The 17,624-nt window shown below is 32.2% G+C and overlaps 1 protein-coding gene across 1 annotated transcript; it reads right to left on the reverse strand.

Moving 5' to 3' along the window:
• Positions 1-292: 292 nt before the first annotated feature.
• Positions 293-17,611, reverse strand: LOC130899388 (ubiquitin domain-containing protein 1). The gene is made up of 4 exons (XM_057809305.1): positions 17,130-17,611; positions 16,159-16,637; positions 14,134-14,292; positions 293-10,198 (listed from the first exon to the last, which is right to left on the reverse strand). Exons 1-3 carry the CDS (start codon positions 17,227-17,229, stop codon positions 14,155-14,157), a joined length of 717 nt encoding a protein of 238 aa, XP_057665288.1. The 5' UTR covers positions 17,230-17,611; the 3' UTR covers positions 293-10,198; positions 14,134-14,154.
• Positions 17,612-17,624: the final 13 nt, after the last annotated feature.

Below are 17,624 nucleotides of genomic sequence, written 5' to 3' on the forward strand. Positions count from 1 at the left end.
TGAAAAATATTGGTATGATTGTGGGGGGCGCTTTATTTCAGGTTTCTCGTACATCGAGAGTCCGACGATTGTACTTCATTTGAAAAATATACTAAATAATCTAATTTAAAATATGGCGATCTAGGAAAATTTATGAAATGATGAAAATATTTCGAAATATTAGTTAGAACTAAAGAATAGTGATAGAAAGTTGAACACTGGATTTGGTATGGATGTACATGTCACGTGATGATGTTGAAGAATGAAAAATAAGTGATTTGCATTCTTAACAATATAAATAAAACAAAAAAAATTCAATAACAAACTTTTATTATAATTATTTACGAATGTATTTATTTACACACAGATATATCATTATAAAACCCTCAAAAATTATTTTCAACTTTTATAAAGAGTGCACATGACTCTCGCTTTACTTAGAAAATTAGTAATTAATATACTATTGCTTTAAATGTTTATTGGTATTGTACGTTATGTCTAAAAATAATAACAAATCTCACAAAATTCGATACTTGAAGAAAACAACTACTAAATTTTATTTTTGCAGCTTTTTAACGATTTGTGTAGATGTATTACATCACTCAATAAATAGTGTAACTGACACACAGATGGCGTTGCCATTGACAAATCCATATGACGTTTATGAAGTACCAACATAGACAAAGGAATATGAGTTTTCTTTGTTTACTTCCCAACCTGTCATAGCTTTTTGTTCGCTGCTCTAGCTATCTTGTTCCACTCCTTTTTATCTTCCATTACATCTTTCAATAAGTCATGTGATTAACACACAGATGGCGCTGCCCTTGACAGATCCATATGATGTTTAGGAAGTACCAACTTTCAAAAGACTTTGTGTGAAATTTCATGACATTTCGATTAGTCAGAAAAGTGACAGCCATTTAAGTGAAGCTACTTTTGTTATTTTCTTGATGAAAAATATACTGCACAAGCTCAGTGATGGCTTCAAAAGTATTATCCGGACATCGAAAAAAAACTATTTGTTTGTCTCAATTCAAACGTGGTCGTAAAGACACCAATCACGAACTACGTCCAAAGCTACAACAGTCAGCTGGAAATGTTATGGTTTCGGTATTTTGGGATGTGCATGGAATATTGTTCCTTTACTATCTCCAAAAGGGATCCACAATCAATTTAAGGAATTCACAAGTCGATGGGTACGATTATTAAATTGAACAAATTTCTCCTTCATCCACAGTATAGTCCAGATCTGGCCATCAGTGACCACTGGCTATTCGCTGATATCAAAAAAATTGTTCACCGGTAAGAAATTCAGCTCAAATGAAGAAGCAATCGCTGAAACTGAAGCCAATTTTGAGGCAAAAGACAAATCCTTCTACAAAGCCACGGTATCGAGAAGTTCGAGAATGTGTTGCTCTTGAAGGAGATTACATTGATGAATAAAATCGATTTTTGGCAAAAATTGGTTTTTTTAGTTAGTCACACGACTTATTGAGTGATGTTTTATGACTTTTATTTTGGATACCTCCTCTTGATGATACCAGATATGGATTTAAATAAAGAAGGTATTTACAGGTATAGTTTATCCCAGATTAAATACATAAGATGTGTCAGTAAGGACCAATTTTACAATCTAAGGTAAAACTGAAGATTAAACTTAACTTTAAATAATGGTTTAAACTCTAGTTTAAATCCAGAAGATTTCTCTATTTTATAATTTTTACAATATTTCTTTTAAAAGTTGAATTATTTGAGAAGGTTTTTTGTTTTCTCGGCGTAAAAATGTGAATAATTATTGGAAAAAGTTTAAACCACCCCCCAGACTGCTGGTAGCGTTTAAATAAACAGCTGTTGAATCTAATTCCACGGCCGTACAATGAGGCAACGCTGAACATAACCGATTTGAATGTGCGTTGTAACGGCGGCGGCGTTTCGAAAAAAATCAAAGCAGTGATTTATCTGTAGTATTTAATCTGGGGTTTCCCCTATATAAAATCTCAAAGAAGGTAGATTTTGTGGCAATTTCAATTTAAAAATATTTTGGAAGTACTTCTACCAGAAAAAACTCATATAGAAGGGACAACTTGCTCCGAACAACATCAAGTAAATTGTTTTCGAAAACTAGACGTCATGTGGCGTGAAGCACCACAAATTACATTAAAGAACAAACTCAAATCTATGCACAAAGAAAAATTATTACAAGTATTGAAAATTAGGTATTTTATTGCAGTTTTCAGTTGAGGAAAACTTTTTTTGCGCTAGCATATTGTCGCCTATCTTTGGTTCGTAATCTCTGCAACTTCCTATTTTTTAAAATTATTATTTGGCCTAAATTTAGTGATAGGATATTTGGTTTATTGTTATGCTTAAAAATATATGAAACTGATATCGTTTAATTATTAATCAAATAAGTTCTATTCAAAACTCTTTACTATAGTACAGTTCGGATCGAAAGTACAAACATTAAATGCTTAATTAAAATCATTCTACACATAATTGGCCTGATGTAAAACATCACACTTGCAACTTAATCGGTATGGTGTCATTTTTATTGCATGCAAGTTGCAATTTGTTAAAAACCAAACGTCAATCAGATCAGCTGATCGATTCAAGAACTTTTTCGTCTTCTGTGGTGAATCTAACCTCCTTTGAATGATTCACGATATTAAAAAAAGTTTCTTGAATGTCAAACAACGTGGAAATTTTTCTTGTACAGTGTCAATTGGCATTTAAAAATTTTATGCAAGTTACAATTCTAGGGGATAATCTAGTTACTGTTCGTTTAGTAACCAACCAAATGTCAATCAGATCAGCTGATCGATTCAAGCACTTTTCTAAAACGAACTTTTTCATCTTCTGTGGTAAATCTATCCTTCTTTGATTTTTATTGCACACACAATATTTTTCTTTCAATTTTTGGAAGTTATGCACATAAACAAAATAGAAAAAGGTTAGTTTTGGACGGGGGCAGCAATAACAATTGAACAATTTTTCTGATGCCATGTCAAGGGAAATTAAAAAATTTACATTTAATTCTCCAATTTTCTATTTCCTCAATTTTTTTCTGCACTATGTATAAAGACCACCACAATATTTTTCCCCAATTGTTAAGCCGGACAATAACTCCTGCATGTAAAAAGTACTCGATGTTTTCATAAAATAGTTTTGATTTATGCCGACTTAGTAACCAAAAGATGTTTACTCGGTACAAATATGTAAAAGAAGAGCTAGAGCTAGAGCTTGTGCTTCAATATGGTGAACATAGAAAAATATTTATTTAGAGTTTTGTAACGTAAATATTTCGGTGTTTCTTAATAATAAAAATACACTGGATATAAAATTGTCTGCCTGAAAATAAAATTTTGACTAACGAGCATAGAACTTCGTTATTTAATTCATTGTCAATATCCTGATAAATATGATAAACAAAATGGCCGCCGTGGGGTCAACAAATGCTTCTGCCGAAGTTATCGGTTGGACTTTAAACCTTATTATTTCCAGTTATATTTCGATATATAGCTTCTTAAATAGTTACTACTCGTAGAAATACGAAATTTCCTCCCGGAAGCGTAGGTTCGTTGGTTTTACTTTCAACTATGCAGTGGGTAAATATAGTATAAAAAGCAAGTATATTGGAAACTTGTGGAAAATTAGTAGGATTCTGACTAAAGCGCTTTTCGGTAAAACTTTAGATTATGGACCGTCCAAGGGAAGTTGCGGAGCCGACTGTTTGTTATATAAATGAGCACGTACAAATTCGATCAGTCTTTCACTCACAGAATTTATTGTTCAAAGTATCTGCAACTACACTAGAAAAGTGAGGTTATGTTTTTGACGTTCGGCGATGATCAGGGCGTAAAAAGTAGAAAGTTCGACGTCAAGAGCGATCATTGTGTGCGTTATGCAGTTTCTTAACAAGTTGAACTATCTTTAGACATTTATGAACGTCATACTCGCGTTTATTCTGTGTACTGATTTACTGTTCGGTTCGCGTTCGATTATATAAATGTTTGAACACTCTGAGTAAGATCTCTTCGCTCCGAATCTTGAAAGCGAGTTCTTAGATATGTTTTGACGTTTCAATTAAGTTGGAATTTTTGAAAACGTTGGTAATAATACACTGTTTACACCAACACTCACAATTACACTTGTTAGCCAAGTTACTTTGTAAGTGTTGATGTAGTGGTAGTGTAAACAGTGTGTTCGTTTTGATGTTAGAACGCTTATCAATTAGTAATTTTGTAGAGAGTTTGTACTAGTGTATTGTGGAGTTGTATTTTCGAAAGTCCAATTCGAAAAATGGTAAAAGGAGTAGCGTTAATTTGTGCGTTTGCAGATTTTTTTGAAAATGAAGACGACGAACTGGGAGTACATCCGAAGAGTATAGATTATGAGGCGGATTTACAGATTTGCCGCTTGTAGGCTATTCATCTTCTGCCGCCTCTAATGACCTCTGAAACTCGATACTATAATTCACAATTAAAAACGTATATTTCAATTTTTATCAAATTACTTTTTCAGTGAAAATTTCAGAGCTCGTTTTCTTCGAAAAATTTTCATTTTGTAAGTCTAAAGAAACATTTTTTGTACAAAATTTGCCGCCATAGGCTACAGCCTACTTAGCCAGCTGGTTAATCCACCACTGCTATGTAGGAGAGGTTGTTCCAAGATTCAGTGTAAATCAATTTAACTATGAGTTTCGAACGAATCCGGAAACATTTGAAAACCAAGTTCGTTTATCTTAAAGAGGCGTTAGATATGCGGAAATAGTCAATTTGTTTACTTTCAAAAGATTACTTCACTAGTTACTGCTCTAACCAGCCGACTTCAAAATTATTTAAGGTTAAGTTTTTTTTCGTTTACTATTCGGTAATCACCACGATCAAACTGTACAATCTACGATCACGTGATACCAATCGTTCTCTGCTCGCTCTGTTCCGCGAACAACATTTCCGAACGCAACTTTAGATCGCCTAATTAATTTTGACATTTCCAGAAAAAAGTTAGTCTAAGTTTGTTCTATACTCGTTATACTGTGCGAAGTATTTATTTATTTTTTTTAAATATTATTGCATGTTAAATTATATATTACAAAAAGCGTAAAAATAATATCTAATAATAATTGTAAATATAAATTATTCATATATATACATATACATAATATATTGTATCGTAAATGTTATTAAATAAAAATATCAATATATTTCAGTCGAAAATAACGTGATAAATGCATATGTTTCAAGGTAGTCTCAATATTTTTCAGCACATCTGTTTTTGTTCGATTAATTTAATTGAAGATCATTTCGGACTATACTTGTGGTTTATTTCAGTGGCGAATAACTTGGTAACTAGTTATCAACGAATTGACCAAATGTTCGATTTACAATCGTGGGATATTGCAAAACGAACAAACAATACAACAAAGCAAACAAACTATTAAAACTTGTAGTAAAAACTAACCTGTACTTCGGATCATAATAAAAACACGTTAGTTGATCGTTTTCAAGATCGCAGAATCCATTTATCGAGGCTTCAGATTAGTTCATCGGGTTTTACCAGTGATAAGTTGACTACCCATTCGACATTTTTAATTAAACCAAAAGGTTTCGTTTCGCGGGGGCCTATTTTTATACTTTCGAATAGTTAGGTTTACTTTAGCTTTGATTAGGTTAGATTTACTCTAGATTCGATGAGGTTAGTTTTACTTTAGCATCAATTAAGTTTATTTATTTTCGATTGGGTTTGATTTACTTAAGCATCGATTAGGTTGAGGTTACTTTAGCTTCCATTAGGTTAGTTTACATTGAGTTTGATTAAGTTAGGTTCACTTATTTACGGTTTAATATACCATCGATTAGGTTAAGTTCACTCTAGATTCGATGAGATTAGTTTTACTCTAGATTCGATGAGGTTAGTTTTACTTTAGCATCAAGTAAGTTTATTTATTTTAGATTGGGTTTGATTTACTTAAGCATCGATTAGGTTAACGTTACTTTAGCTTCCATTAGGTTAGTTTACTTTGAGTTTGATTAAGTTAGGGTTACTTATTTACGGTTTAATTTACCATCGATTAGGTTAGCTTTACTCTAGATTCAATGAGGTTAGGTCTACTTTAACGCCAATTAATTTTACTTATTTTTGATTGGGTTCGGTTTACTTGAGCATTGATTAAGTTCATTTACTTTAACATCGATTAGGTTAAGATTGCTTTAGCTTCGATTACGTTAGATTTACTTTAAGTTTGATTAGGTTAAGTTTACTTATTTACGATTTAATTTGCCATCGATTAGGTTAAGTTCACTCTGTATTCGATGAAGTTAGTTCTACTTTGGCGCCAATTAATTTTACTTATTTTCGATTGGGTTCGATTGACTTCAACATTGATTAGGTTAAGGTTACTTCCGTTTCGATTAGGTTAGATTTACTTTAAGTTTGATCAGGTTAGAATTACTTATTTACGATTTAATTTACCATCGATTAGGCTAGCTTTACCTTAGATTCGATTAGGTTAGGTTTACTTCAGATTCGATAAGGTTTACTTTAGCTTTGAGTAGGTTAGATTTACTTATTTACGGTTGATTTAGGTTTAATTTGCCATAGATTAGGTTAGGTTTGCTTTAGATTCGATTAAATTAGTTCTAGTTTAGCTTCAATTAAGTTTACTTATTCTCGATTGGGTTTATTTTACTTTAGCTTCGATTAGGTTACTTCAAGTTTGATTAGGTTAAGTTTACTTTATATTCGATAAGGTTAGATCGGGTAAAATCTATTTTTCTATGAATAGCGAGATGTTTTTATAATCCGTTTCGTTTAATTCATAAATCCGTTTTAAAAGAACAAAGCCAAAAATTAACCAATCCAATTATTAGTAAAACACAAAGTACTGAACAAGGAGTTCGATAAATGGATTTTAATATTTCTAAAACGCCAAATTATCGTGTTTCTATTATAATTCTAGTTCGGATAGTCAAAAATATAACCCAAGAGAATTTTTTTATGATTTGTTCGATAAGTGGACTGTATTTATATGGGTTTTTCGTATTTTTTTGCGCTTTGTTGACTATTGATATTTGTTACCGAATGAAATATGCGAGACTTCGTTTTTATTAAATATTAAAGAGCGTTTATTGATCTTAGCTAGACGTTCAAAGGATTGCTACTGCTCCCATCGGCTATAATACCGTTTTATATTAATCGCCATATAAAATACAACAAATTTAGTGAAAAGTGAATTAGTTATCTAGGCAACAATGTAGAAAAAAATAAATAACAGTATGTACAATACTAAAATAAAAATTTTTAAAACAAAAATTGTAGGTTTTTTTTTTTGAAAAATTAAGAAGCAGCCCTCGAATATTTCATATGGGTGCGACAAGATGATGAACCATTAACCACACAATTGTGCACTATACGAGCTACACGAAATATTCATGAAGTAGCGTGCATTGAATCAATTTTTCACTAGTGGGAAATTAAAAACTTTATACATTACTTTTGAATATCAAATATTTCGTTTAGGTCGTCGGAAATACCATTCAAGTTCATAATAAATAAATGAGATCATCATCTATTCTATCGCATACGTCTTATGGATCTAAAATTATTTTTTTTAATGTATTTTCTCGGAGGAATACTGACTAAAATAACTGCACTATACAGGCTATAAAAAAATATGTTTCATTTTTGAACAAACATGAAATATCTTCTATCACAACCTTGTTCAAAATCCTGAATATGTGAGGGTACAAAGACCCAAGGCGATTATTACAAAAAATAACTGTCTCGATTTTCAAGATTGATGTATGGCTAAATTTTTTTACAAAATGAGTCTACGAAATGACATATAGCAGTGATTCCAATCTGATCCTAGTGAATCCCCAGGGGTCCACGGGAGACTCCATAGAGGTCGACGTAAATATAGATCCGTAGAACTGAACAACATATTTGAGGTCTACGAGAGAAAAAGTTTGGGAACTTTGCTATTGTGATAAAATCCAGTTGATTTTCTGCATAAAATGATTCTTATAAGAAAATATCCTCAACCCATCTCGAAGATATCACCCCTAGGTGTTTTTTTTTCTTCAAATTAAAGTAAAGTTTGATGTGATCATCTCATTTTTTAACAATATTTGAGGTCTACGAGAGAAAAAGTTTGGGAACTTTTGGAAATATTCAGCCTTTAATAAATCATAATTGAATAAATTATATAAGTGTTTAGTAGTAAATTAGTGCATAATTTAGTGAATAATTAAGTGTTAGTGGATAGTTTAGATCAGGTGATAAGTGCAAACGACAGAGATCCCTTAGCACACATGGTACGCAAACTAAAGGAAGAATAAGGAAATTGAGGACTGCAGATGAATATAGAAAATACATAATATTTGTGTATAGGAGAACTAGAAAACAACGAAATTATAGCGATATGTGAGAACCATAAATATTGTAATGGACTCGTCCACTACATAGACCGTGTTCGGTTAAACAATGCTAAATATTGGTGAATGCACCGGTTATAAAACAACATTACTTAGAAGAGTTTTTGTTTGTTTACGGCTTTCTAGAACCCGAATTATCTAGAAATCCGTTGGATATAAATGAGCGATAGTTTAGCCGCCAAATTCAATAAATAAAAAGTAAACCAAAAGGTGAATTCAAGTGATTTATATAAATTTTATATTCAGAAACAAGTTAGTGCATAGTTTAGTGTATTTAGTGCAATATATTGGGGAAGTATGTATAAATTCAACCCTCTGTTATAAAAACTAATTAAATAAGAAAATAACAGTATCCAGAAATTAATTTTGACATATAAAGGAATAAAAAGAGCAAGAACAAAAACTAAACTATTAAATGGAATACTAGAATAGGAAAACCAAGAAAACTGACAATCTACAATGCAATGAGTAGAAGTAGGTTGATATACGGATAGGAAACGTGGAATATAATGAACCAACTGATTGAAAAAAAATAGAAGCTACAAAAATGGAAGGTTTAAGAGGAACAAATAGAGCGTCAAGGTTATATCGAGTCAGAAACGATAAAATAAGAATAAATGAAGAATCAGGAAGAAACAATTATAGGAACATATTGGGAACAAGCAGATGATTTGGTAGGAGAGGGAAAGATTGCAAAAAAAAGATAACGAAAAGGATCCCACAGGAAAACAGATGGAAAGACCACGATTATCATGGATGCATGGAATAAGAATAGAAATTTAGCTTGTAAATAAACAGGCATGTTGAATACATTTTTTTTTTCATAAAACTGAATTTCTGAAAAGAGATTTGATATTAAATAATAGACAAGGGTTGCTAATTTCGTTCTCTTATAATATAACAAGAAATTAGAAAAAATTCTGGTGGTTATGCTTTTGCGATTTATCGGAATTGTCAAAATTTTAATTTTCTATCTTTACATAAACTTGAAAGAAAATAATTAAAAATAAATTTAATCACTGTAAAGGTGATACCCTCGAGGAATTTTTTTCCAATCGAAAGACCGATCACAATTTTATCAGAGCAAACACCTGATTTCTAAAACAACCGGTATAGATAGATCGAACGAGTTCAAACAAGAAAATGGGTTATAAATGAAGAAAAATTAAAAGAATCCCTTTAAAACGACCCTTAAATAATTTTGATAACACAGAAAATAGGGAGAAAGTTACTAACTACAACTTCAAAATCGGACATAATTGTTTGATTCAGCTGGAGGTAACCGTTTTTGATATTTGTTCAGGACGTGAATATATAAAATAATTTTGATATTAAAAAAATATTTAATATTTATTCTAAGTAAGTAGTGGTGGAATTTTGTAAACTTTCAATCATTTAATTACAAAAGAAAAAGCGAAATAAATAATCGAAATACTCACTAAGCGCTACCCTGATTTAAAAAAAAAAACATATAAAAGTCGTTGGTTATTTGTACAAAAACAATGTGGAATTGACGTTATTCCAATTTAGGTAAATCTGTTTCTAATCTCGAAATTTGGCAACGTCGACTAAATTTAATATATTTGAACAGAAAAAAAAAACGTTTTAACGGCCGGAATTGTGAGAAAATCAACCTAAATTGAAATGTCATTTTTATATAAAAATCACCTTTTTCGAAGTAAAAAATTATTGATATGACGTTATTATTTAAACTTCCTAGCTAGAGTTTCTGGCCTAATTAAAAATCTCAATGGCGTCTGCGTAGTTATGTTGAAACAGATTACCTGAAATCATAAATACGATTCAATATCGACAATATTTATTTAATAAAAATAAACACAAAGTGTTTCTTGTACCGAGTGGGCAACTAAGAACGACCGTCATCCATTGATCGTACTTAGTGATTCGCCCTCGTAGTTAATTCAAATGCAGTCCGCTTTTGGTTGTCTAATAGTAGGCGACATCAAGAATCTCTGGAAAAACTCGCGAGATGGCAGGAGGGAGGAATACGTAGAGAACGAACACGCATTGTTTTTATATACAGGGTGTTTCAAAAAAAGGTAATCCCGTCTCTAGGACAGTTAGACAACTGAAAAATATTTGGGGTTTGCTCGGTAAAAATTTTCGTAACGCCAATAGTATTCAAGATAAAGTGCATTCAAAAAAAATTTTTTTTTCATTTTTCACGATTTTTCCGCAACTACTGGCAACATTGTATTGAAATTTTATATGAAGATGTTTTGGAAGCTGGTACATCCAATGAATTCGTTTTTATGGCTATTTCATCTATCCTAGAGACGGGATTTTTAAACAAACACCCTGTATAAATCACGTTCAACATGTTCAGTTTTCTCAAAGAAAATAAACGGCGAATTACTACAACCACCACACCGTATTTTACATCCATATTTCAAAAACGTGAAAAACGTGCGATAGTCAATCTTGGATGGATGGATGCATTTTTCAAAAGTTTATTGTACGAGGGTTGTTACTTAAGTTTCGAAATACATAATTAAATTCCGTTTGAACCAACTGTCCATTTCGATTGAGGTACCTCAAAAATATGTAATTTGAACGCATGAACCGCTCCTTCGGGTGTAAAAAAACGTTGATTTCGGAATTTATTATATGAAGAAATCATTGGGTGTCAAACAAGGACCCACCAATTCGATGTTACGAGTGTTCAAAAACGTTTTCGTTTGAACTGATGTGTGAGAGCTCGCATTGTCGTGGCGAAGAATAATCCGTCTTCTGCGATTGGTTTTCCCGATTTTTTTCGAACACTTCTGGCAAACAAATGCTGGTCTAACACTCCAGAATTGACCGTTCTACGTTTCAAGAAACGGTAACGACATGTCTAGTTATTCCGAACAAACACGCGACCATTTGCTTTGAGGTATTTCGTGCGCAAACAACTTTTGTTGGATTTGGATCGTACATTCGATTTTTGCTTAGAATTTTTTTTATCCAACGTGAACAAATCTTTTTGACAGCCAAATGTTTATGCAATATTGAATGTATGCGAGTGGAACTGATGCCCAAGCAGTGGCGGACCTTGGACTAATATAGACAGGTTTAACCGTGTTCACAATTTCTTGTTGAATTAGAAAATCAATTACTCCTCCCGTGTCCCAAAACACGGTACAAAACACCTTCCCTGCTTCAACTTCCGCACCATAGACGCGCGTTTACTCTCCGGAATATGGTGGTGGTAGTCTCGTCTATGGTGAATATTAGGTGCAATAAATTTTCACTTTCCTCTTCATAACGATGCCGAAGACTTCAGATTTGACACCCATGTGGCCGAAATTTTGTGGTAACCGAGCCGTTTCCAGCCACATCGTAAGGCGTCGGTCTCCCAAAATGAGTTTTTCTACAGAGCGGACGTTCTCGTCGGTAACAAATGTTCTGGGGCAAGTTTGATACTAGTTCTCGGTCTTTTCCGATTCATACACTTGAGTCTTGGAGAGGCACTCATCCCCGAGTAATTTTCGATAAATTTCCGCGGATTTTGACCAAATAATGATGCGTTGCTCGACAGGTACTGGTACATCCTTCTTGTTCGTGACTATCAGTACACTAAAAAGTGAGGTTACGTTGTTCCGGTAGTCTCTACGCTTCGTAACACACCAGTGTTACATCCACTGTAAAGACACCAAATTTTTCGCGGTTGAATTGTAAAATTCCGGTTTATATTTGAGCCACCCTCGTACAAATTTAAAACAGTATGTAGTACGAAAGCTCGGAATATAGTACAAACTGTATAATATAGTACGATTGGCAATCCTAACCTTGAGCAACTTTTATTTGAATATTCGTAAATTAGGCGAGTGAAAATGTTGGTTTTTGAACGGAAGAAAAAAAAACTTTGCATGACAATTTATTTTCTCACGGTCAAATATATAATTTCCATCCTCACCTAGTTACCTTAGCGACTCATGTTACCTACAAACCGAGGATAATTACGAATCGATAGAACCTCACTGAATACCAAACATATGAACTATTTTAATAATTAATTTTGAAAAAAAAAAAGTTTATTTTGGACTCGCTGAACCATAACATGTCATTGTTAATATATGTTTCAAAGGTCAAAGGACGAATTTCTTGAAATACTATCCTATCGAGATGTAATTAGATATTTTATTGTTCATTTTGCTAATGAAAATCGATTCGATGATTATATCAATTAAGTATAAATATTTTCGCAAATTGATATAGCAATAATTATTTTTAAACTGATACGTGAGGCCGAGAAAAAAAAAACTTAAATTATACGATTGAGAAATAAATTATGTAGGGATTTCTTGGTTGTCTAGGGTTTTTTTCTTCTTAAAACGCCGGTTACAAGGAAAACACTTTACGAGGTCTGGCTATTAAATAAACTCCGACTGAGTGCTATGAATTGTTTCAAGAGGCCTATGGGGACAATTCTCTATCTCGTGCGCGTGTTATTGAGTGGTGTAAGCGCTTTAGTGAGGGCCGAGAGAGCACTGAAGATGACCAGCGCCCAAATCGCCCTGTAACTGTTTCAACTCCGGAAACAATGACCAAAATCAACCAAATATGGCGTTTAGATCGTCGAATGAGCATTCGGATGATTGCCGAGGCTGTAAACGCCGATAAAGAAACGTTTAGAAAAATTTTACACGAGGAATTACACATGACAAAAGTCTGTGTGAAGTTGGTACCAAAAAATCAGACTCCTGACCAAAAGCTCTTGCGTCAATCCTACATTTATGTTGAATTTGAAAATTTTTTGGTAAAATTAATTATTCCAAATAAAAATTGTGGATTTTGAAAATACTATTATAGTCTATTTTTGTGAACGAGAGAGTAATAAAACATAATTTCTAATGCAGTACAGTCAGTAATTTCGATTTTGTAACATTTTTGGTAAAACTACCGAAGAAATTTTCAATAGTGTACTGGGTCTGGAAAAGCTACCTGATTAAAAATTAACCTTTTACTCACTACAGAAAAGAAAATTATGAGAATTTGTACATGTGGTGCCATGAATGTCAATTCAAAGTATGTAGCGTGTAGTACCTCGTTCATTTAGATAATATAGTTTCCATTCCGAGTTATGACAACCCTGTTACGGTTTTGTCAAATATTTTTCATAGCTTCTATTGTTCACAATAGGCTCATAGGCTTTCTGATAGGCCCACCAAAGCCCAATTAGGCAATCTATGAGGCTTGCTCAAGTATTTGAACCGTGCTCAAGTGTGATGGATACTAACAGATGATGTTGTCTGCAGTTTCATCCTCCTCCATTCTCTTGATGTGGAGATGGCGTCATAGATGACCAAGTCCGGTAGCTAATCAGATTTCACGCCTATTAAAACTTCTATTTTACGTAATCACTTCCAAAACTAAAGAAAACTTGAATCGTCGATTCTCTATGTCACAAAATTTCATTTTTTAGAGCCTCTACAAACTCATAGAAGCAACAACAATATAATAAATTGTTTAAATAACTAAGGGGATAATTTCTTATATCAACCATTGTAGACAGAAAGAAATAAATCCATAAGTGTATTAATGAACATGAATTTTCCAACTTTTTCACTTTCCTTCTTCTCTCTATTTTTTAATAGCAGATTTTCACTACATCCGATGATTGGTAAAATACACTTGACGCTTACCACTTCCTGGTAAGGTGCTTTTTACTCAAATTATTTTGATATTCATTATTCTATTCAAATTGGGTACTTACCAAAGTTATACTAATCTTCTATTATGAAGTCTCCATATTAACTATGACTTGTACAACATACCCGGGTGGTATCTTGGCTTCTTCAACATGAAGTTTATCTCCTAATAATTTTCCACCATAAAACCACCTTTGTCTAGATGATTCAATACCTTCCTGACTCTGAAATGAAAGCAACTGTCTTGATTACTTATTACTTACCTACAAAATTATAATTAGATCTGGTTTAAAAAAATATCTGTTCATTTCAAAGTGAAAAATGTGGGACCCTTGGGTCGCAGTGTACATGATACCATAAAATCCACACGTACATACATACTGACTTGCAAGCAGTTTATTCCCAAGTACTGCCAATACAAGTGTTGATTCAGACACAGTAACACTGTTTATGTCAATACAGCTGCAAAAGAAACCGTTTTTACCCTCTGGCTTCCCAATATGCGGTCCCTCGGCTCAAGGCATAAGAAGAAACTCTCCTATCCGCCCCTCCAGCTGCTGGCAACAGCATATAAAAACCTCAATGAAATCTACCTTAACTTCGTAGACAACTCTCTCATATCCATAAGATAAAACCTTTCATCACTCACTTCATCGATCGTCGGTGTTGCAGGTATTCTCTGTGGTTTCTCTGTAACCTGGTGAACCGGTTCACCAACCAATGGCTGAAGATAAATTTTTTTCAAAAACCAAAAAAATATATATATCTTCAAACTGAGAAGAACTGTTTTTACTTATCTAGAGTTCTTTTTTCGTTCTCTTCTGACCAATGGTCGATAGTTTTTCCTCCTTCAGCTAGGACAACACAATTCCATGCAACCAATACAACCCTAGCCCTGCAAAGGAGCAACTTCTTATCAGGGCTATCTCCAACTAACCTTACTTCTATAAAAATTTTTCCTTATCCAACCAAAAACCATTCATCAAATCTCTATCTCTCTCTGGTTTTGATGAATACTTCCAGATGGCTTGAATTTTTTCATACTTCCAACAATTATTGTCATCATTTCACTCAAAACCATGAGAAATTATACTTTCTTTATGAGTCTCTTAATGTATTAGAGGAGAACCGCACGAAAATTGGCTCAATTTATAACAGACAGATATACAGGATGATATGTAGTCTTTCACCATGCAATTTAATAATAGTAAAGAAAATTCTAGTTGCCCCAAGTACCCTCTCAAACGTTGTCTAACCAAAATTTTTTTGTTTAATGTATTGGTCAATAACTTCTTTAAAAAACAATACTAACTTAATTTGGATGAATTGACTAATGAATATGATACAGAATAAATTATTGAATATTTAGTAGACTATGTAGAAGTTTGCAGTAAAATGAAGGTCAAATAGTTGATATTGATGAAATCAGGTGAATGGAAAAACCAGTTAGAATTTATTAATAAATAACAGGGACAGACGGCTGATGACTTAAATATTTATATGAAATGTAAATTTGTTTTGATATTGTAAGGAGACTAAATAAGTTATTCTTTTATCTAATGGCCCCTTATTACTACAGTCATCAAATATTCTGAAGTGACCTAAAATGTTCTAAAGCTGTTGCCAAAATATACTAGTACCTCTGATTGGCTATAAAAACAAAACACAGACAGCGGACAAAAATTGAAAGATGAATTTATAAAAATGTCAAAATTTTCACCTTTATTTATATTTATTATTTAAAAATGCATTTAAATATCTTGTAATATTTAATTCAATAAAATATAATTCTGTTAAAACATGTTAGCTGTTAAAATTTATTAGCAAATTCTCCACAAATCTGTTCAATTATAAATAACATGCTTCAGAAATATCATCAATTAAAAGTTGATTAGTTCAAATTACATCCAGTTTAAAAATCGTAAAAAACAGTTTAAATAAACAGTAATTTATTCTGGAATTAACAATTAAAATAGAGAATGTCATTTTTTTTACTTTACTTAATAGGAAAAATAATAATTTAGTAGTAGTATATACAAATGATAATAAAAAATGAACAACTTGAAAAAAAATTGGTAAAATAAACTCACTTGAAGCTTTTTCTTGCACATACTAATGGTATCAGTAGAATACACAGATAACTTGACATCTAGACAAGAATGTGACAGTCTCAATTTCAAAACAGTCTCAGTACCCCCATCGACAGGTTCAGAACACTCGGCAGGTGAATCCCTACCATTATCTTCTTTTACTATATTAATCGGATAAGATAGGCAGTATATAGGGACTTGATATCGTGCACCTAACTCATCATAACATTCAGTTAGGTACCCATTGGGTACAGATACACTAGCTCCGTCTACAATAGCTTGAGCTAATTCATAATCCATAGCTTCAGCTGCCACTGCTGCTGCTCTCAGAGCATCCCATATTTCTCTTCGGCCCTCAAATGCAGGAGCTGTATCCCAGAATTCATCCCGTTTACTACGAAGTTGACCTTCTGTTAGGGGTACATCAGATTTCCAACGGATCGTTTCATGGCACAACGGATGATTTTTTCGTTGACTACCTAAAATTCCCAAAATAATATGAAAATGAGAAGATTTTTTTAATTTAATTCAATTGTGAAGCTTAATAGATTTGGAATATTTGAAGAATGTAAATTGTTTTTGTTTTTTTAGATAATCATTTGCAAAGTAAATTTTGTTCTCCTTATCTTTCTATATAAATATTCTGATTATCTTATATATATATATACTAATTTTATTTTGAATACTTAATTATGAAGGTTACTGATAATAGTAACTAATACAAAAAAGTTTCTTAATGATGTATCAAGAATGGTAATCGTATTTTTGAAAATAGTTAAAATATTTAGTTTCGAAATATTATTAACATAAATTCTACAAATAAACAAAAAATATGATAACAATCTATAATTACTTTAAACTTTATTTAAAATTATATGCATTATATTTAAAAATTAACTAGTAGACAAAAAAACATGACAAGACTTGTTTTAAATAATCATAGAATGGGTCTGTAAAGGTTATTAAACTACCTGAGTTAGGTCGGCTTATTGACCCCGATGAATCGTCGATAGCACCACTTCTACTACGAGTTATTCCTATGCAGCCACCCATAGCGATAATTGCCTGCATAAAGTCATTTCATTGCTTTTTAAAAAATTTTTTTCTTCGTAAACAATCACGATCATTTTCCACCCATAATTCATACACGGTCTTCAAAGAAATGACTAAAGTATGACGTACTTGACATTTGGAACTCATTTATATTCTGTCAACAATGTCAACAGATATACCAACAAAAATTTCCTTCTTTAAGAAATAAATACAACTAAAATTACTGAACTCAAAAAAAATTTAATGCTATTTAAATCATTTAATATTCATATACAGTATATGAGTAAGTAATGAAATTTATTAGTTAATTTACTTATCGTAAATGCAACAAGTTATGTTTTCACAATCATTAATACACTTTTTATAAAGATTGTCGTACAGCATATCAAAATTATAAAATTGAATAAAATAGT

Source organism: Diorhabda carinulata, chromosome 11 (genome assembly GCF_026250575.1).
Source record: "Diorhabda carinulata isolate Delta chromosome 11, icDioCari1.1, whole genome shotgun sequence".
NCBI lineage: Eukaryota > Metazoa > Arthropoda > Insecta > Coleoptera > Chrysomelidae > Diorhabda > Diorhabda carinulata.